This window comes from Polypterus senegalus, chromosome 9 (genome assembly GCF_016835505.1).
Source record: "Polypterus senegalus isolate Bchr_013 chromosome 9, ASM1683550v1, whole genome shotgun sequence".
NCBI lineage: Eukaryota > Metazoa > Chordata > Cladistia > Polypteriformes > Polypteridae > Polypterus > Polypterus senegalus.
Window position 1 is genome coordinate 127,339,557 of NC_053162.1, and position 22,965 is coordinate 127,362,521.

The 22,965-nt window shown below is 37.0% G+C and overlaps 1 protein-coding gene across 6 annotated transcripts in view; it reads left to right on the plus strand.

Moving 5' to 3' along the window:
• Positions 1-22,965, plus strand: part of ciapin1 (cytokine induced apoptosis inhibitor 1) — a 60,142-nt gene that overhangs the window by 12,885 nt on the left and 24,292 nt on the right. For all 6 annotated transcript variants that reach the window (XM_039763812.1, XM_039763811.1, XM_039763813.1 and 3 more), the window contains exons 3-7: positions 7,344-7,493; positions 7,906-7,982; positions 9,416-9,584; positions 9,727-9,800; positions 20,938-21,053. In XM_039763812.1, the coding sequence (XP_039619746.1) occupies positions 7,344-7,493; positions 7,906-7,982; positions 9,416-9,584; positions 9,727-9,800; positions 20,938-21,053 (586 nt within the window). The remainder of the gene's footprint in view (positions 1-7,343; positions 7,494-7,905; positions 7,983-9,415; positions 9,585-9,726; positions 9,801-20,937; positions 21,054-22,965) is intronic.

A 22,965-nucleotide genomic window follows, 5' to 3' on the forward strand; every position in this document is an offset into this window, starting at 1 on the left:
AAAACTATTAAAAAAAAAACTACTGCAACAATCTGTTGTATGTTCAAGGTGCAACTGAAGCCATTGATGAAATTAAGTAAATCACCGAGCCAACTGCGCTTGAACTGCTTTCCTGCAAACACAGACAGGTAAAGGCTGATGATTGCAGGCTCGTCTAGTGCAGCGGCTGAATCCTAGAGACCGTGAGGCTACAGGGGCCGGCAGTGCTCATGAGCTGGCTGCTCAACGAATATACACAGTGGCTGATCACCTCCGGCGTGTTGCCAAATTACTCTGTCAAGCAAATATAGCCGGTTGCGGAGTTCAATGAATGTACGTCGCCGCATATACTCGGCTTCGGCGTGCTTCCAGATTGCACTGGAAACTGACTCTAGCCGGTTGCAGTGGTTTAAGGGTTAAGTGCATATGACTTCAGTTATGCCTGCTAACGTGTTTGGAGCTATAGTAAACAAGTGAATAGAAGTAGCTGAGCCGTCCTAGCTTTTTTTTTTTCTTTTTTCATATAATATTTGAGTTCATATGAATAGTAAACCATCTCTAACTAAACGTTAGGCAACTTGTGTTTTGGAGTATATCAGTAATTAGCTTGTTACATATTTTAGTCTGTTATTTTTTATTTTGGCAAAATATAGTACATGATGTGATAAACTACAGTACAACACTTTTCCTTCAGAGTGTGATTATTAAAACATCTTTCTCTGTCTGCAAAATCATTCTTGTGTATTCCTGCTACCTGTACTCCCTCTGAGCGTCTCTGCTCAGCAACTGGGAATATTGTCTCAAAGAACAGAGCCAGCCTCACACCAGAGCATGGTGAAATGCTCACATTCCTGCACTGCAATCAGGAATATATGAACTGAATCTTTTATAAGCTGTACATTATTGTTTTATTTTACTTGTGTTGAAGCTTTATTTAAACTTTTGAACTTTAAGACACACCAGTGGCCATTTTTGGTTAAGTTAAATGCACTTTTGTGTAGACTATGTGCACTTTAGTTTGTATTGTTTAATGTATTTCTTGTTTATTGAGATGGTCACATTAATATAAAACATTTGATTATTTTAAAATTCCTATGTTTCACTGGTTGTTATTTTAATTAGATTTTTATTCATTTTAATCGTGTTAATGCAGACACATCAGGGTGACATTCACAGGTGGACATACATGAGCAGATGAGTTAAGACATGCATGGGAGCCCAGAACAGGATGTGCGACCACAGGTCGCAGGCATCAGAATAGTCAGGCATGAAATAATTGTGACAATCGAAAAATAAACGATTAGTCGACTACCAAAATAATCATTAGTTGCAGCCCTAGTAAACACTGTCTGCAGTGCAGATTGTTTAAGCTCTATTTGTTTGGATGTCGACTGAGATTACATTTAAGGGTGACATTGGGATAAATGATTTCTCAAATTTGTTGTGTTCCAGCAATACTTGATGTCTGAGTTGCACAGCTTACATATGTTTTACTTTTATCCAGTTGTTGTTCATCAATGCACAGCTTGAATCCATAGGAAGTCCACACATCTAATTTAAATGTCTAAAACGCCGATTTCAGTTAAAGAGGATACACCAATTTATGCAAATTAGTAAAGTGCTCTTTCTGTAGAAAGCCTTAACAGGTGCATTATTGTCATCTATCGAATCAGACGGCAAAAACGAAGATAAGCAAAAATCCACATATAGTAATTGAGCAGGATACAGATTCACAAGGTAGATCTTGAAACTTTAAGAATCAATATTGAATCATTTTAAAGAAAATCTCTTATATATATTTTTCTCATGTTTCGTCCTGCTTCCACTGCTTCCCGCACACATGCAGCCGACACTGCATTTCTCGATTCCTATTTGTCGTCTTCCTTGTCATGCACTATACTGGCCTGCTGAGTGTAATACATCCAACAAGTACTTGAGGTGCTGCCACGACGGTAAAGTAGCTTTACCACCTTTGCGTGTTTATATACATAATTTCAATGAATCTTACCTAATATCTAAGAGAATACAAAGGGATTATGCTGTATAACTCTGCGGGGAATATTTATAAATAGTGTGGGAGAGTTTATAAGGGCTTAAAATATATAAAAATAACCATAGAAACATATGGTTTCTACTTCGCGGATTTTCACCTATCGTGGGGGGGTCTGGAACGCAACCCTTGATCGAGGAGGATTACTGTGTATATATATATATATATATATATATATATATATATATATATATATATATATATATATATATAATACAAACTTCAGTATAAATTACAGCTCGAACACCAATTTTTAGTGTGGAATCACTAATTTTGCCATTGGAGAAAACTTGGGAACCCCACGTCTACACTACAGTTTGCTGCTTTTTTGACAGTTAAGTCAACCAGAAAGCAAAATTCACTCTTATTTATGGTTGTAGTATGCCATATTTGCATTTAAAATAATTAAGAAATAACATAAAATGGTTAATAAATCATCAACTGATTGCATCATTCATTGTTTTTCCTAATAATTATCAAATTAAAGCAGTTCTGAGGGATTAGAGAGACCTTAAAGAGAAGGAAACAAATCTGTTGAAGTCTAAGTCTCCCGTTCGTCTTCATGTTATGGCCACAAGCTGATGATGATGTAGCAGGCAAAGAAATGGACTAGCCAGTATCTTTTAATGCAACACTCCGCTGACAGGGGATGAGGAAGTGAAAATGGGAGTGAGGCGGGCAATAAAAATTAGGCACTTTCGAGCTGTATATCTGAACCTGGAAGGATATTGTGACCTCAGTAGTCAACTGCTATCAACATCCACTATGCGTTAACAACATCAGTGTTTTCTGGATATGTAACTCACCCTTCTGTGCATGAAGAAGATTTAACACATGTGGTCTGAGTTGAAGGCATTGGCTACCACACTCGGGGTGGATATAAAGGATATAAAAGAGAATCTAAAGAGAACACACATGGAAATAACAAAAACATCAGAACAGATAAGCTAAACCAGAAGGTAAAGGATCAGGAAATAAGTAATAACTGTAGGATCTGAATGCAAAGTGCTTTGAGATAAACGAGTAGTGTTTAAAGATATAATATAGAAGGAACCGCATCAGAATCCTAACCCAGTAAAATTCGTAGCTGAATTTTTTCCTAAAATAGTAGGAGAGGACTTTAAATCTGACACCGAGATGTCAACTGCTTATCATTATATGTGGAGTGAATGCATCAAAGCCTAAAGGCTTGATTGTTGATAGACTACAGGATAGAGAAAAGTTGATGTTGATTCTCAGAAAGAAAGATAAGATTGTATTTAAAAACACTCATTTTCGTATTTTCCCAAATTTCTCTCTCTGAACCACTGCAAAATGAGCTGCATTCTACAGCATCAGACAGTGTTTAAAAAGAGCTGAAATTAGATATAGCTTGTTGTTTTCAGCTAAACTGAAAGTAATAGTTGATGGCAAATTCTATATTTAGCACTCCTGAAGTTGCAGAAAAAGAGCTAAAAGGACTCATTCCAACATCATTGTAAAACACGAACAGGAGTCAAATTGTGTCTACTTGCAAGCTGGGTCAATCTTTAATACAACACGTTTGCCGCAACCACATTTTTTTTTTCTCTCCATTTCAGGCATCTTTTCAGTTACTATATTGTACTGTAGTTTATTTTATTAAATATATGTGTATTTGTGTAATCAATCCGTAATTTAAAGTGATGGTACTTTAATTACAGTTGCTTTTGGTAACACTACAGAAGGGGGAAAGTTAGAGCAAAAAATACACAGATAAACTCGTTCAATGTTCAAAAGTATTATTTATCTGACCACTTATTGAACTTTGTAAGCTGAAATGTCAAAGGCGTTAGTCACAATCTAAAGAGAAAAAAGTGTTCTACCTTCTTACAGGCTTAGGGATAGTGTCTAGTGTCCTGAATGGTGCTATGTCATGGTGATGGGAGATTTTTTTCAATTTTAAAAAAGATTTGCATCTAATGTGGACGATAAACTTTTTATCTAAAAAGTATTTACGTCTGTTCCCAATACGAGTATTCATAAATTTATAATGTCTGGAGATTTTAATTGCATTTTAAATCTGGACCTAGATAGGTCTTCAGCTACAGTGATGATAACCTCTAACCCATAAAGACCATCACTTTGGATCATAATTTATCAGACCCATAGAGATTCTTATATCCAAATTCAAGAGAATATTCACCAGTTCATCACAGCTAACTAAAAAATTGATTACTTCTTCATCAATAATAGTTTATTGCCTACTGTAAAATGTTGTAATTATGATACTTTTGTTATCTCTGATCACTCTGCTCTTATCTTGGAGCTGAAATCCTTATGCCCTACACATTCATTGTGTAACTGGAACCTCAACTCCCCTATCTTTATAGCAGATGTGAAATTTGCAGAGTTCATGACCAAATGATTTAATTATTTTTTTAGAGAGTGACACTTTCTCAGTGGTTTCCAAAGGAATATTTTGGGAAATTCTGAAGATATTTTAAGAGGACAGATTATTTCATACCTCATTAAAATAAATTGGTGACCAAGAAGGCATCAGAGTTAATCCCGTAAGATTTCCAGATCATGTATACACCTTTTCAACCAAATGAGGCACTTTACAGGAAAAGAGGGGCTCTGCAGTCAGAATTTATTCTCTTGACAACAAATGCAACTGAACAACTCATCTTTAAATTTCTTCATTATTACTATAAATACTAAGAGAAAGCTAATAAGATTTTAGATCACCAAATCCACAACCAAGAAGTTTGCTGCACAGTAACAGAAATTACCAATGCAACTGACGATAAAATCATGGACCATAAAAATATAACTTGCACGTTTAAAGTGTATTATAAGTCCTTATACTACACTCAGTTTAAAGGAAATCCAACACAATCTTAAGGAATTATTTGATACTTCATATATACCACAGCTCGATGCTCTTAGTGCAGAAGAACTAAGTAGAATTAAATCAACTTTTTTCAACTAAGTTAGTCCTTTATTATTAACAATATTCATAGAAGTGAGAGAAAGCAAAATCCTACGTTAAACTTTTTAGCCAAGCGTTAGTTTTCATTTTGCCACAGAAAAATAAGAACCTAACTACAATGTGCATCATACAGACCAGTTTCAATTCTGAATAAATTATGTTAAGATACTTTACAAAGCTTTTAGAGAAACTTTCATCAGTTGCTCCACTAAACAACAATTATCTTTTTCAGCCTTCTCAAATCTAGTCAGTATGTAATCTTTGGAAAATACTCTGGATTAAGACAGTAAGAGAATTGTATATAGATAATGTACGTTGTATTTGCATATCATGAGCAGTTGTTCTTCAGATTTAACTTAACAGCAACACAAATTTTCCACTTTTTTCAGAATTAGAAATTTTCTTAAAAGAAAGATTCTACACAATTTCCAGACATCCCATCCATTTCTATTCCAGAGGAAATACGGATCAGTCTTGAATACCCATACAGAATTTAAAAAATATATAAAAATCTCAAAGCATATTCCTTTCAATGAATATCTTGGAACAGGAGTGCAAGTCAGCCATGCATATAATTCATTGTAGCTCTATATGCGCCATATACTCAGTAATTCAACTTAAACTTTTATCAATCACACTTATTTAAAATTGTCAAAAATGTATCCAGGGCATGATCCAACTTGTGAACGTTGCCATCTTGCTCCGGCATCACTCTGTCACATGTTTTGAGAATGCAACAAATTAATATAATTTTAGATAAAAAAAAAAAAAAACCTTTAAATACATACCAGGCAGCCTTGGTGTCATAATTACTGCTAACCCATTAACAGATATATTTGGTGTACAGTAATCCCTCCTCGATCACGGGGGTTGCGTTCCAGAACCCCCGTGATAGGTGAAAATCCGCGAAGTAGAAGCCATATGTTTGTATGGTTATTTTTATATATTTTAAGCACTTATAAACTCTCCCACACTGTTTATAAATATTCCCCGCACAGTTACACAGCATAAACCCTTTGTATTCTCTTAGATATCAGGCAAGATTCATTGAAATTATGTATGTAAACACACTGTTTATATACAGTAAAACCTAAATATTATTTTAAAGATATCAAGCATCTCCGATATCAGATATGTTATAGACATTACAATAGACAGGCCATCAGCAATAAATACGTACAATGCAAAAAAAATTGTATACAGTAAACGTGTGTACAGTGACACTAAACTATGTACATGTACTAAGTACAGTAAGTAGAAAATTAATTATGGTTATTCACCAACAATGACACCATGACTTATCCAAAAACGATGAGTTTAATTTTACTGCACAACAAAGGAGAGCCTTATACAGTTCCGAATTTGCTGGATTGTACTCTAATACGTACTTTTTTGGCATTGTGTGGCTTCTCTCTACTCATAATTTCTTGTAGTATCTTTTCTCTCTGCCATATATATATTTTTATTTTTTGTGCTACAGCTTGATAAAGAACATATTACTGTTCTCTGTAAAACTTGGCACTGGTGCTGGCAACTTTAATGTATTTTATATTTCTACCTGGTTAGTTTCAGGTCCGTGTCCCGGTTTCTTCTGGGACTTCTGTGACAATAATACAACACAGACATCATAAATGATTTGGGACAGCCACCCGTATATTATGTTCCCAGCTGCAAAACTTTAAGTTTTTTAAGCATGATGTGCATAGAACAGAGTCCACAACAGAACTGACTATAATAGACCAAAATGGAGGCTTTAAAGGCCCGTAGAGGAAATTAAATCAGCAAAAGGGCCAGAACCAGAAGTGACGTCAGCAAAAGGGCCGGCTCCTGTAGTAATATCTTCTGAGGCACCGGAACTTTGCAGGATTTCCCGGGAAAGGTCTGTAGGGAGCTGAGAAAGACAGTCGGCGCACTCCGCTGCCCCCTGGTCGGATGTTTTATTACAATTACTCAGACCCTTTGGCTGCCTCCTACTCGCACGTGTGTGACACAGTACATTATTTAAGAAACGGGGGCATGACAGCACAACAGGTAGCTCTCTAGGTCCTCCCTGCATGGAGTTTGCATGTTTTCTCCATGTGGGTTTCCTTTGGGTGCTCTGGTTTCCTCCGATAGTCCAAAGGCATGAGGTTTAGGTGGATTGGTGATCCTAAATTGGCTCTAATAAGTGTGTTCCTTTGCGGTGGACTGGTGTCCTATTCAGGGAATTGTTTCTATAGGCTCTTGCCCTCCACGTACTTGCTCTGGATTATGCAGGCTTAGAAAAATGATATGATTATTTAAGAAATGTATTATTCATAATGTATGTTTTTGTAATTATATTATGCAATATATAATATAAAAAACATTTTTTTCCTTTAGCATCACATAGTTCTTCTAGTTATGACCATGTGTTTTCTGGAGTGGTGGAAGATGGTGCAGTTATTCACAGCTCAGAGGTCCTTACAGAATATGCACGTGTTCTTAAACCGGGAGGAAAGTTAACACTAGCAGAGCCAGTATCCATAACAGGTAAGCAGAAAAGTGGGGGAATTACTTTTTTTTTTGGGTCTTCTTTAATAATGTATTCCCCTTTGATTACTGATTATGTTTTGGCTTATTCAACTTGACAAAAAAAAATTTGATCACAACAAATGCAGGTAAGAAAACAATGAATGTTGTAATAATAACAAATGGAGAGAATCTACAGCTTAAAAAGTCATAGTATCTGTAGTGATGAGAACATATTTTGATGGTGAATACAGGCTAATACTTGCAATAAGAGTCAAATAACTTGTCTAAGAAATAGTGTTTTTTTCAAGCAGCTGCTTTTATTGTTTGGTGAAAACTAGCTATGTATGTAGATGATAAAAAATTGAAAGAAAGGGTATAGATTGTCATTTTTGTATTATATAAATTGTCAAACAATTGTGTTTGTTCTTAGGTGAAATCAGTAAACTGAAAACTGCTGACAAGATCTCATCACTTCTAAAACTGTCTGGTTTCATGAATATAGAAGAGGTACTTTTTTATTTATTCGAAAGATTTATAAAATACCAAAAGTTAAAGCTGTCATTTAAAGTTACACATTTATTTGCATTGCCTAATAAAAATACATTTAATTTAGAGCTATACTATGGCTACACCACTTTAATTTAGTTGAAATCATTATGTTCCAATACTTTTGCTCACTTGAAAAATTGGGTGGTTTGATACAAAATGCGCAATGTTTTATGTAGTTTAACATATCTAGATTTAAATACCAGGAATAAACACTGAAACTCTGATTTTTTTTTTTTCTTCTCATATATTCATCTTTTGATCTCATACACAAACATCTTCAGTGCTCAGCAAAAACAAACAAATTGGCCTTGCTGTTCCAGTTCTTTTCGGGGGGGACTGTATAAATGATGTGCAAAATGATATGGTACGTCACCTTAGTAAAACCAAGGTTAAAGTCTCCTGGCATGCATAAACTCAAAATAATACATGAGCCCAGCTCTTATTCTCTTATTAAATCAATGTATAATGGTAAAAGTATACCTTATTGTTTTGGTCAGTTGAGCCGAACAAGTAAGTAATTAACAAAACATGCCAGAGTGTCAGAAAATTAAACCTATGATAAACCATGGACAAGATCTGTCACTTTTGTACAGACTTGTGTACAGCATGTTTAGTAATTATATTTTAAAATTTTAATATCTTTCTCCATTACAGTATTCTTTACTACTAAACAGTATAATTAATGAAGATGTAAGTGGTCTCTTAAATGCATTTTTTATTAAATTTGCATCACTTGTCAGATTTCTTGAATTGGAAATTTTAGTGCAAATAACGAGCAGGATAATTAAATATCTCATTAAATGAATTTAGGGAAGGCGAAAGGGCAGGTGCAAGTTCTGTATTTGGGTGCTCCCCAGATGGTTAATCAAACGCACTATTTATTGTATCAAATGTAGCTGTGTATTGTAGTAGAGCAGAGTGGTGGCTGGTTTGAATCCTGTAACTGCAGAAGTGGCTTTGCTCTGTTGAACCCTTGAGAAAGACTCTTAATCTGCAATTGCTTCGTCCTGGGTATGACGTTAATCTGAACCCAGCCCTGCAAACAGGTCCTCCAATTTAAGGGAAAACTTGGGGGTTGGTGGCTAGATTGGCACTTCAGCCATCATAAAAAAAACAAAAACAAAAAAAAAACACAACAGTGTGGTGCTGAGGTGTCACCAGCTGCACTCGGTCCCAATCCAGGTGGTTCGTTGTGTGGTGGGAGCGGCAAATGCAGTGCATGCTCTACCCTGAACTTGGTCCCAATAGTAATTTATTGTAAGCCTTGATTCTTAATATCTGTAGAATGTAAATTTATTTGTATACATAAAACTCTGTGCACTAAAAAATGTGCTATTTTATATGTGTGTTTAGTTGCCTTGGGAAAATACTTATTTCTGTCTGCTTTAAAGGTAAAAAATGAGCCATTAAGCTCACAAGAAGCTAAATTTATTAAAGATTCTACTGCTTACCAAGGAGATGACTTGATTTGTGTTCACATAAGAGCAGAGAAGCCAAACTTTGAAGTAGGATCCTCTGTGCAGCTCAAGCTATCTTCTGGCAAGAAGGCTACACAAAAAGGTAAGAGTAATTCTGCAGTATTGCCTAGATACTGTAGTTTTATTTTGTGTAATTTGCTGATGTATATATTTTATGCTTTTTTAATGTCCAAACAATACTTGAGTTCCTCAAACCTAATTTTCTAAATTGCTGATATTTTCAGAAAAACCAGCCCTAGATCCAAACACTGCAAAACTATGGACTCTTTCAGCAAATGACATAGATGATGATGATGTGGTAAGTATTTAATACAATATTCTGTATACAGTGAATTGCATTAATTGCAGTGTACTGAAAAAAACTTAATAAAATTGTAAGGCCTTGTTCACACGGGCGTTAAAATCGAGCGTTTTTTCGTTCGTAGCGTCCGGTGGCGGATCAAGCGCCGAGTGTTTTCTACGTAGGAGTCAATGAGAGTGTTCACACGGGCTTTGGTGGCGCGCGTTTGTCCGCGCGCGCGTTTATACGGCATCAAAAAAACGTTGCATGCAGCTTTTTCTTGGCGTTCAAAACCCAACGAACGCAAGGAAACCGCTTCTAGTTCGTTTTCTGCGCGTCTATTTTACGCTTCGGAGGACCGGATATATATAAGTTTATATGTTGTATATGAAAAAATATTAATATTTTTATGTTTTCATATACAACATATATATTTTCATATTGCTTATTTTATTGTCTCGTGTAATTTGTAAACCATGAACCTATTAATTTATGTTCTAATATAATATTTGATAACAATTATGTAGGGGGGGCAATCCATAGGGGGGTGTTGGGGGCATTTCAGTGCATAACACCGGTGTAAGCGCACACTCGACTACTGTTTCCTTACCTCAAAGTGACAAGTGGTCTCTCTTCGGGGCTAACACCAAGTCGCATATTGGTTGATCGGCGTGCAATGTGGCATTGCACCAGCTGCAGCAGACAATCAAAAGTGGAAACCGACATCCGACAGTAATTAAAAACTTGCGGAAATTTTGCATTTCTTCATAAAGCACAAAAACTTCCTTTAACCCAGTGTTTCTCAAATAGTGGGGCGCGCCCTTGGCTCCGTCAAGGAGGTCGCGTTTGACCTCGGGGAACATGCTTTTTTATTTTTCTTTTAATTTTTTTTTGAATTTAGAATGCACTTTAAATCTTTTCCGTTACATTTAATAAAGCTATTCTTTGTTGTAAATTGGTCCACATTTCTTTCTTTTTATTCTCTTATACGTTAATAAGGATACAGTGTTATGCAGACGTGTACTTATAACAATTTTATAGACAAATGATACTATTTATAGTCGTGCGGGGGGCGCGAGATGTTTTCTTTTTCCTAGGGGGGGCATGACAGAAAATACTTGAGAAGCACTGCTTTAAACAGACGTTGTGCAGTCAGAGGATGAACCGAGTAGCGGCGGTGATTTTTTCTCTCCCTAAGTCGCCGTATTACGAGTATTTTTAAAACAAGAAGATTAATATCTAACATAGCAAAATGGTCCATATTGAAAGGAGGCACCTCAAATAAAACGACAAGGGCTTTCATTATCCAGTTCCCGACACTGCCTCCACAGGTTAACACACAAACTACAATTTGGCCTGCAGGCTGGCGTTAGACAGAGACAAACGAACGCCGGTGTAGAAGTCAATCGATCGCCACCACAAAATGCAACATAAACGTCTAGGACGTTCAGAGCAAGTTCGTTTATCCAAAAACTTAACGCCCGTGTGAACAAGGCCTAACCAGGAGTAAATACTCTCCAGTCTGCATTTTAGATTCATCAAATGAACCAAATAAATAATGCTAGGGACCAATTCTGTTTATTGAAGTTTTTAGGTGTTGTGTTCTTTTTAAAATTGAATCTCCAGATATTGGTCAGCATTAATGTATTTTAGGCTAGGTGGGAATTTTAATATGAAAATTTTAGTACTCTGTTGTGCCAAACTTTAACAAAACAGTATTCAGGTTCTATGCAAGTGAAAGGCAAAAAGAAAAAGGCACAATTATCAAACCCCCATCTAACATTTTATGCATAATAGAGCAATCAATAAATAGCATAAGAGAGTCAATCATAGGCCCTGCATGCTTGTTCAAAAATTGTAGTAATAAATTCTTTCTGTGTTTTAAAAACAATTTTAAAGACAATTTTAGTTTTTTTTCTAATTTGAAATCATTTAGAGCATCTCTTACCCCACTGAGTTATAGAAAAATGGAGGTTGAGATTCTTCTAGTTAAGTAAAATAGGTCTACATGTTAGTAGTTTGGTATACGCTATTACAACCAATTTCTCCATATGTACTGTAATCCTATCTGGGAGTACACTAAATATCCCTGTTAAAAGATTTGGAGTGATTGACACATTAATGCTATCCAAAAAAAATATGTAAAGTTTTTTTTTTTTTTTTATCCAAAATGATGTTAACTTAATGCATTCCCAAAACACATGCTTCTAGTAATGCTTGAGCTAGATATTAATTTTGACTATTGATTTTCCATGCTAACATAAGATGGACAATAGACCATTTGTTTGTTTTTTTCCATAGAACTTCCTACATTGTATTGAAAAAGATCTTTATATTGTTTCTTGTATCTTTATATATCTGCCTCATTCATTGGTCAAAATTGAACTCTCCCCCCACATTAATTGGGCAATAGTCTTAACCTTCAGTTCATAAGCTTAGTATTGTGTGTTATGTGCACTGAATATTATGGAAGTATCTCTTTAAGAATATTTTAGCAAAAAATGTATCTTTCTTGCCGGCACGGTGGCGCAGTGGTAACACTGCTGCCTCGCAGTTAGGAGACCCGGGTTCGCTTCCCGGGTCCTCCCTGCGTGGAGTTTGCATGTTCTCCCCGTGTCTGCATGGGTTTCCTCCGGTCGCTCCGGTTTCCTCCCACAATCCAAAGACATGCAGGTTAGGTGGATTGCCGATTCTAAATTGGCCCTAGTGTGTGCTTGGTGTGGGGGTGTGTTTGTGTGTGTGTCCTGCAGTGGGTTGGCACCCTGCCCAGGATTGGTTCCTGCCTTGTGCCCTGTGTTGGCTGGGATTGGCTCCAGCAGACCCCCCCATGACCCTGTGTCCGGATTCAGCGAGTTAGAAAATGGATGGATGTATCTTTCTTGTTTGTTGTGAGCAAATGCCTGAATAACTGACATGTGGCTTAGCTATGTGAATAGTGTTAGATTTCTCCATAAGGGCGCTTTTCATGTCAGTTGCATGTACAGTATTGGTCACCATTGGTTTATATTATATCAAACCTTTTTATCTTTGTTCCTCATAAAAACATTAGATAGAGATAGAAATACTAGCATTAGATGGGGATTACAAAAAATGTCTTGGCCATCACTACAAAACATAAGTTACTAACACAAATATCATTTTTAGGTAGAGTATTATATAAAATAAGTTTTTTCAAAAGTTAGCCTTAATGCTAGTTTTCTATTTGTATTGCTGGGTGTTATGATTGGTAAGATATCCAATAAATTTACACTTAAAGGTTTCGGGATAAAAGATAAAGAGAAATAAAAAGTTGATCTGTTTCTCATCTCTTCCCACACTCTCTTACCATCCACTGAAATCTTAATGTGAAAGAACAGGGTTTTAATGCAGTTTGCATTCTACACACTTTTATAACCTAATTGTTGCCCTGCTTTCATCACTAAAGAAGCAGGCTTGTAATTTTTAGTTTAAATACATCCTTTTATTATATTGCACATAAATGTATGTGATTTGCATCTCTTTTACATGGTAGAACAAAATAATGGAAATGCCAAACAGTTACAGTTGCATGTAAAGGCTTGGACTGATGTGGCCAAATTACATATTTTGTTGACATTTGAAGAAAAAAAATAAAGTACAATTTTGACAGCCAACAAACTAAAATTGTAATGATTTAATGAAAATGTTAGTAAACAATTCATTTGTTAAACTAAAACATAGGAAATAAATGTGGCATTTGTAAAACTTTGGCCATTCTACTAGGTCAGTACTTAGTAATCACCCCCTTTGGCAAACATCACAACTTGCCTTTTGCTAGCTATGAATCCTTGAGTTTTTGTTTTTGAAATCCCTCCTTATTCCTCCGTGCAGATTGGTCCCAGTTGTGACATTTTGTATTCTTGAGCTATCTTGTTTGCACCTCACATTTAAGGTCTACTCACAGATTTTCAATTACATTCATATCTGCAGACAATGAGGGCCATTCCAAAACCCCCTTACCTTGTAATTTTTGAGGTGCTTACCAGTAGGTTTCAAAGTGTGGTGTGGATTGTTGCCTTGTTGTAGAAGCTATCATTTTTGCTGTCTCAGTTTCCTGGCTATCTGTACTTGTATAATATGTATTGTACCACTAGCCGCAATGCATCCCAAAGCATAATTGATCCACCCTTGCACTTAATAGTTGGCATGATGTTCTTCAAATGTTGCAGTTTTCTGTGGCCTTTAAATTTGCTTTTAACTCTTATTTGTTCAAAGTGCTTCTGTCATGTTGTTTGCGTAATTAATACATTGTTTTTTTTGTGATGGTTTCCTACTGATGGCTATTCCATGAAGGCCATGTCTGTGTCAGTAATGCAACATAGAGCAGTGTACCACCACTCGTTTCTCAACTCAACATGCCTACACATCCCTTGTTGTTCCATGGGGATTTTCCTTGCCTTCATATGAGCTTTTCTATTTGTCAGTTTTTTGGTATTCCAGATCTTGTCTTGACCTTCACAGTTCTCCTTAACTGTCATTCCTTAATGACATTTTGGACTGGAGATTGCTAATTGGAGGCACTCTGTCTTTTAGCAACCTTCCCCTACTTTGTAGACATCAGTCAATTTAATTTTACCATCCTCTGTCAGTTGCTTAGAAAAGCCCATGGTTGCTGAACAATATTTGAATAGTCAAAAAGAATGTGTTAGTTTCTGGAATTGTCATCAGCTACTGTAGCAGTTCCTTTTGGTGTTTCTTGACCAGACTTGCACCTAATGAGTTCTGAGACCTTTTTTTTTTTTTTTTGCATGACTTAATAAAATCAACTTAACTTTAATAAAATCAATAAAAAACAAGTGAAAGGATACCCAAATTGTTTCAAATGTACTTTTGCTCTTTTTTTTCAGTTCATTTTTTTTGGTTGCTCTGGTTAGTGGTTGCCACAGGGGATCATCTTTTTCCATATCTTCCTGTCCTTTACATCTTGCTCAATTACACCCACCACCTGCATGTCTTCTCTCATCACTTCCATAAGCCTCCTCTTAGGCCTTTCTCTTTTCTTCTTACCTGACAGCACCATCCTTAGCATCCTTTTCCCAATATATCCAGCATCTCTCCTCTGCACATGTCCAAACCAATGCAATCTCGCCTTTCTTACTTCGTCTCCAAACCATCCAACCTGAGCTGACCCTCTAATTTACTCATTTCTAATCCTGTCCACCACCAGCTCTGTCTGTTCTGTTTTTTGATCAGTGCCACCGTCTCCAACTCATACGACATGGCTGGTCTCACTACCATCCTGTAGACCTTCCTTTCATTCTCGCTGATACCAGTATGTCACAAATCATTCCTGACACTCTTCACCATCCACTCCATCCTGCCTGCACTCTCTTCCTTACATCTCTTACACACTTCCCGTTGCTCCGTACTGTTGATTCCAGATATTTAAACTCCTCCACTTTTGCCAACTCTACTCCCTGCATCCTCACCACTCTTTTGACCTCCCTGTCATTTACACACATGTATTCTGTCTTGTTCCTACTGACCTTCACTCCTCTCCTCTCTAAAGCAGATCTCCACCCCTCCAGGGTTCCCTCAACCTGCTCCCTACTCTTGCTAAAGATCACAATTTCATCCACATAAATCATAGTCCACAGGGACTCCTGCCTAATCTCGTCTGTCAACCTGTCCATCACCACTGCAAATAAAAAAGGGTTCAGAGCTGATCCTTGATGTAATCCCACCTCCACCTTGAATGCATCTGTCACTTTTACAGCAGACCTCACCACTATCACACTTCCATCGTACATATCCTGTACAACTCTTACATACATCTCTGCCACTCCTGACTTCCTCATTCAGTGCATCTTCTCTTAAGGCATCCTGTGATATGCTTTTTCCAGGTCCACAAAGACACAATGTAGCTACTTCTGTCCTCCTCTATTCTTCTCCATCAACACACTCAGAACAAACATCACATCTGTGGTGCTCTTTCCTGGCATGAAACCATACTGCTGGTTAATAATCATCACCTCCCTTTTTAACCTAGCTTCCACTACTCTTTCCCATAACTTCATAGTGTGGCTCATCAATTTTATCTCTCTGTTGTTACTATAGCACTGCACATCCCCATTGTTCTTTAAAATCAGTACACTACTTCTCCACTCCTCAGGCATCCTGTCACTTTCCAAGATTGTATTAAACAATCTGGTTAAAAATTCCACTGCTGTCTCTCCTAAACACCTCCATTCTTGACAGGTATGTGTGAAGATGTGGATTCGGCTCCATGCTCCCATCTCTCTTTCTGGGAGCCTCTTGAAACCGACACCGTTGGTAATGTAATTAGATGAGCTGGACAATGAGGACACCAAATGAAGCAAGGGGAAAGTGCAAAGTGCTTTTATTTAAAATAAAAACAAAACAGTGTCCAACTAAAGTGCAGTGCATCAGTGTTCCATAAATAAATAATCCATAAAAAAGGCAAAAAATTCCAAATGTTTAAAACAAGGATAAAATCAGGCAGCAGACATTGGGGTCATACCAGCCAAGCATAGCTCCTTCCCATTCTCTCCAGCTCACCCAAGGCTTTTTCAGCTGGAGAGACTTCAGCCTCCACAATCCTCACACTACCGACCCCTTCCTTGGCTTCTTCCGCTGGCATCTGCCACACCACTCGGGGTCGGTTGTCATCCCATCTTCCTTTTTGCACATTCAGTCATCACTCACATCACTAGGGCAGACTCCCACTAACCCACTCTTCCACCTCAGTGGGCGTGATCCATCCCTCTAGCGCCAATCCTTTGCTTCCACGCTGACCTATCTCATCAGCTAACTGGCTTGTTTGCTCACTTTCACTGCCCCAATGCTGCATGCATTCTCTCTTTCCAAGCCTTTCTTTTACCTCATTTTTTCCTCTCCCCCATCCTCTGTGCCAGCCTGTACATATATGGCTCTGTGTTCACAGCGCTTCAATCATGCACCGTAGAAAGCCAATTAAGCAATTGAGAACAATTGCACCCTCACGTGCATGTGCGACTTGCCCCAATTACCTCATCAACTCCCCGCGGCTCTATGATTGCACCCACGAAGACTGACAGTGAAATGAATTATTTAAAATCTGGCCATTCTTTTGAAGCCACATACCACAGTATGTCATCTGGACCAACGGCCTTTCCATTCTTCATCCTCTTCATAGCTGTCCTTACTTCCTCCTTGCTAATTCGTTGCACTTCCTGATTCACTATTGGTACACTCTCCACCACTTCATCCAGTTTACTCCAGAAATCTTCTTTCTCATCCATTGCACACCCAACCTGGGGGGCATATGCACTAACAACATTTATTATCACACCTTCAATTTCCAGCTTCATAATCATCACTCTGACACACTTTTCACCTTCGAAACACTCTTTACTGTTACTTCAGGATAACCCATTCTCCATTTCTTCTCCCATCCACACCATGATAGAACAATTTGAACCCACCTCTGATCCACCTGGCATTACTTTCCTTCCTTTTACTCTCTCCCTGCGCTGTGATGTTGGTTGGCCTTCACATTTGCCTGATCTCCCTCCATGCAATTTTTTTCTTGTGGGGCTATCTTAAGTCGAAAGTATGCACACACTGACCTTGAAACCTTGAAGCGATGAAATCACCACTATTCCCCTTGAAATAACCTTAACGCTCGAGTCATCTGAGCGTTCAGAAATCGTCTTGAAGAGTATATTGCTAATAATGGCCACCGCCTTGAAGACATCGTTCTTAAAACACAGTGAAAAGAATCTATTTTGTATACCCTTTCTTGTGTTGTAATGAAATTTTTTTTATCTTGTAGCATTTTTGTAGAATAAACGTTTGAAATGTGGTACTTCATTTCGGTTCACCCTGCATCTGCTACAGTGTCACTGAATTATAGAAAAATACTGTTTCACACAAAACTTAAGTATCCTTATTTTACTATGAAAACAATAACAAATGAAATTAGTATTATAGAAGTCTTTGCATTTATTTTAATTGTTGAATTTCAAGAGACTTCATAATTTAAATACAGTAACACCTCAATTAACAAATCCTTAAAGGTGTTTTATTTGGCATAAGATGTGCTGCAGCGCTTGTGCAAGTTCAAGTACCAATATGATAGAGTAATGTGAGTAGTCATTATGCATCCTCTCAACGCAGAATCGTCTGTCTATTGTTAATATACATAGTCTTGAACACAAAGTTGTTATACATGGGTGCTTTGGAATTTCACACATACAGTTTATTGTAATATTTTTATAAAGTAATAAATGTAATTTTCCCAGTATGTCTTGAAAATATAAAACAATATTTTTAGAAACTAATATATAGATTATGAAGCGGTTAGAAGTTGGAGAAAAGAAGTGCCATATACCAGAATTAGCACCTGCCCATGAAATTTGCCCATGCAAAGTGTTGAATCCTTTTTTCTGGGTGTGTGGCCATCAGAGTATGTCCTTAAGGATCACATTGATTCATGAAATTTGGTAAAGTGAGTGCAGGTAGTGTTCTTTCATGGAATTCACCGCATGGGCTCAGGAACCCTTCCAGAAATCATTGTCTGTAAAAACAATTTGCCATGCCACTCACAAATGCAGGTTAAAGCTCTATCATGCAAAGAAACCATATGTGAACATGATCCAGAAACGCTGCCATCTTCTCTGGACAAAAGCTCATTTAAAATTGACTGAGGAAAAGTGGAAAACTGTTCTGTGGTCAGACGAATCGAAATTTGACATTTTTTCTGGAAAACATGCATGCTGCCCCCTCCAGAGTAAAGAGAGACAATACGGCTTGTTATTAGTGCTCATTTGAAAATCCTGCATCTCTGATGGTATGGGGGTACATTAGTGCCTATAGAGTGGGAAGCTTGCACATCTAGAAAGTCACCATAAATGCTGAAAGGATTTGGACAGGTTTTAGAGCAACATATGCTCCCATCCAGACAACGTCTTTTTCAGGAAAGGCATGGCATATTTCACCAAGACAATGTCAAACTACATACTGCATCTATTAGAACAGCATGACTTCGTAGTACAAGAACTGCCCTGCTTGCAATCCAGACCTTTTACCAATTGAAAACACGAAACGAAAAAAACGACCCAGGACTGTTGAGCAGCTAGAATCTTATACCAGAAAAGAATTGGACAACATTCCTCTCCCAAAAGTCCAGCAAACTGGTCTCCTCAGTTCCCAGACGTTTACAGAATGTTGTTAAAAGAAGAGGGGATGCTACACAATGGTAAAAATGGCCCTTCCCTAACATTTTTGAGATGTGTTGCTCCTGTCAAATTCAAGATGACTTTATTCTTTTCTTAAAATGTTACATTTTCTCAGTTTAAACTTTTGTTATGTTTTGTGTATTCTACTGTGAATAAAATATGGGTTTATGAGATTTGCAAATCATTGAATCCGGTTTTTATTTATATTTTACGAAGTGTCACAACTTTTTTGGAATTGGGGTTTTGTTTGTGTATATATATGTACATATGTATGTGTGTGTGTATATATCTCATAATTAAAAAATCCTGGGATGAGACTTTTTCAGAGAGAGAATTTCAAGTCCCGCAAGACGAGACTTTGTGCCAAGAGATTTAACCACGCCCACGGTCCACTCACCTCTCATTCGTTTGAATGCTGTTGTCAGACACAGTTCCTGTGCCCTTAGCTCTTATAAATTTTTATGTTTTCTTCATTTTAATACAAGGTATATGATCTATTTGTTTCCTTCGATGTTGTCCTTTTCTGGACAATAATTTTATACATTCTAGATGAAACGTCAACGAAGAAGAAAGGGTAGTGCGTCGAAAAGAGGCCCAAAAGCATTGGAGAGGAAAGAATTCAAAAAAAGAACAATAATAAACTAATTGCAAATTTGGAAAATAAGGAGAGTTATCAGCCCGGACCAAGTGGAACTGAAAGCCTAACGGGTCCAGACGGGGGTGGAAATAAAAGACAAAGAGTAGAAGATAAAGTAGAACATCGTAAAGAGGTGCATCGTAAAGAGCATGCACGTTGGCATGATACACATGCAGAGCAGGTTAAAGATTATGAAAGTACTACTAAAATTCAAAAGTCTCAAAAAACTGATAGTAAAGCTCGCATTAGTGCTAACAAATGGAAATCATTACTCGGTGATATAATGGAACAACGAAAAGAGATCAAATATATGGACATAGGTGATATGACAGAAGTATGTAGATATTGTTTGGCTTTGAAGTTTTAAGTCGGAGACTTGTAGATTGTCTAATTCGTGTTGCTACAGGGAAAAGTAGTGCTGCTTCCCAATGAAGAAGTGTATCTGTGAGAAAAAAAAGATTTGTTATTTGGTGAAAGTGAAATCCACAAATGCTGCAGGCAAAATATCTGAGTCTTCAATAATCTGTTCGCATTCACATCATTCAGTGCTCAAAACGTAGATTTACAGTGCATCCGGAAAGTATTCACAGCGCATCACTTTTTCCACATTTTGTTATGTTACAGCCTTATTCCAAAATGGATTCAATTCATTTTTTTCCTCAGAATTCTACACACAACACCCCATAATGACAACATGAAAAAAGTTTACTTGAGATTTTTGCAAATTTATTAAAAATAAAAAAATTGGGATTGTATACAGAGAAGTACTCCGTTGCCATTATCCTAGTAAATTTACCTAGTAAATTTAATAGTATGTAAAACCAGGTAACATAGCTAGTCTAATATACAAAGCTCTAAGTGGAGGCACGTGCATTTTTATATAATTCCACACCCTTGGTCCTATCTCAACAAAACTTTGCATACATATCCCTCTTTGTCATGAAGAGACTCTAAACTACTTTGGAACATAACATTTTGACCCTGGGGGTGCTTTTTGGGGGGAGAGTTTTTCCTTTTTACTATTTTGAGATTTAAGGACAGTGCCTTTTCCCAGATTTTGAGTCTTGAAATAAATTCATTTAATTTGTCTTGGGTGTTGCACGCATTTTAGAGAAGTTATATAATTCTGCTTTGCTTCCCTGGGCAACACCAGGTGCTGCCACTAGTAAGAAACTGAGATTCTGGAATGCATTTACGTTTTTAACTGAGGTATTTCTTTATTTTTATTTGCCTATGTATCTACTGATAAAATAAAAAAATTATTTAAAAACGTGAATTATTGAAACCGGTTTAGAAACCTCTACCTTAATTTTTATTACAGGATATTATGGATTCTGATGCTCTATTGGATGAAGATGATTTAAAGAAACCAGACCCAGCATCACTTAGGGTTGCTGGTTGTGGAACTGGTCAGAAGAAGAAAGCCTGTAAAAATTGGTGAGTGGTGTAGAAAAATTGACTGAGTTAGCAATATGTATAGTTATGTTGATAGAATTAGCAGTGGCTTAAAAAAGTGGAAAAAAGAACTGCCTCTCTTTTGTTTAGGTTTCTTCATCCTCCTTCTACATATATAATGTTTTAGATGTTATGGTGATACAAATTTTTTTTCGGAGACCAGATGATGGGTTGCCAGTATGAGATCTGGAAGAAACTATTCTAGGGAGTGAAGGAGTTTTGGTCCCTCTTGGAAGTGTGAAAGCTAATTAACTAGACACTTACTTCCCTCTAAATATGGGTTAGTACAAGTACTCGTCGACTTACTATCACGTTTGGTTCCAACAGACCGATTGTAAGTCGATCTGGACGTAAGATGGACCCGTATATGTATTCAGACCTGACTATTTATATAGAAGTATTAGGCCTGCTTGCTTTGCTCGCCCACCCTCTCCTAAAGGGTGTGCTTCGCTCCAGCCACTTTAAATCTCTGCTGCTTGTGTTGCCAAGGATCAGGGTGTGGGCTGAACGCACGCTGAAGAAATGCGGTCTGATTAGTTGCTGTCTTTCTGTTGCTGCTGCCAAGCTGCGTGTTCTGTTTGTCGTGCTGCACGTCGATCATTTAAAAGCTTATACAGCAGCTGTCCTTTTATCTCACTGCCTTGTCTCGCAGGATGTCAAATTGTCTTCCGAGAAGATCACGTATCGTTTCCTTCCAAGCCTTCCAAAATTTTTTTTTATAATAGAGAGATATTAAGTCCCCTAATTAATATTGTTTGTTTTATATCCTCTTTTGTCATCATTCTGGGCACATTGTATAGATTTTCTATTATTTTTTTGTAGATTTTTTTTTTATTTTATTAGGTTGATTCATTATTACTGTTGCTCGCATGGTGCCGAACCTTTAACAGCTTCACAAACCCTTTCGTTGTCTGCATTATGTTACGTCATCAGTGTGAGCATCTCCTAATGTTCATTGTGTTAACTGTGAGAGGAGGAATTATGCTAGCAGCGTTTGAGCACTTGTATGTTTTCTGTTTTAACATTTCAGCCTGTTAATAATAAATATTAACAGATAAAGGAGTTCTGTGTGGTTTCATTACCCTTTAATAATGGTTTATACAAAGTGGCACATCATGAGTCACAATGCAGAAGCTTTGGAGGTTAACCGGATTGTACGCTAGAGCACAGCAGTACAGCATGTGCAGTAAGCACCGGTTATAATGGGATAACTTTGTCACATGCAATCGTATTTGCCTTCTTTCCTGCCACATACTGCTTTATCACCTTCATTTTTGTTTCAGGGTCAATTGCTTTTTTTCTTCCCTATAATTGTAAGACAAATGTAATTGAATGTAGTTGAAACCACTGCATCACAGCATACGGAACTAACTTGGCGAAAACTGTCATTTGCCTATGAGACGCGGTAGTGGTCATAAGTTGAATGTACATAAGATGCATAGGTTGTAAGCTGACAACAACCTGCAGTGGGTGGTGTTTTGTGAGATTTTCCAGTACAGACCAGTAAACATATATTAATTACTGGTACTCCTAATGGCAGAATATTTTTGAAGCTCTTTGATATTTTTCCATTGGTATACTACATCGTATCAGATGTGTATCCTGCTTATATATAAGTTACTTAGGCCATTTAAAAGTTTTCAAAAGTTTATTGTCAATGTTCATCTTTAGCCCTCTGAAAACTATATTGTAATGAAAAACACAGGCATAAGAAAGACATTTAATAAATACAAAACAGTGTTGAAACATAAAAAGGGAAATACAATGCAGTTTATATAAAAATTTACATATACTGTATAATGCAGTAATCAAAAATCTTTTTTTTTTTTTTTTTCCTATATACTATTTTCTATATTTTAGAATAGTAGTAAAGAGATGAGGAGTATGAAATAAC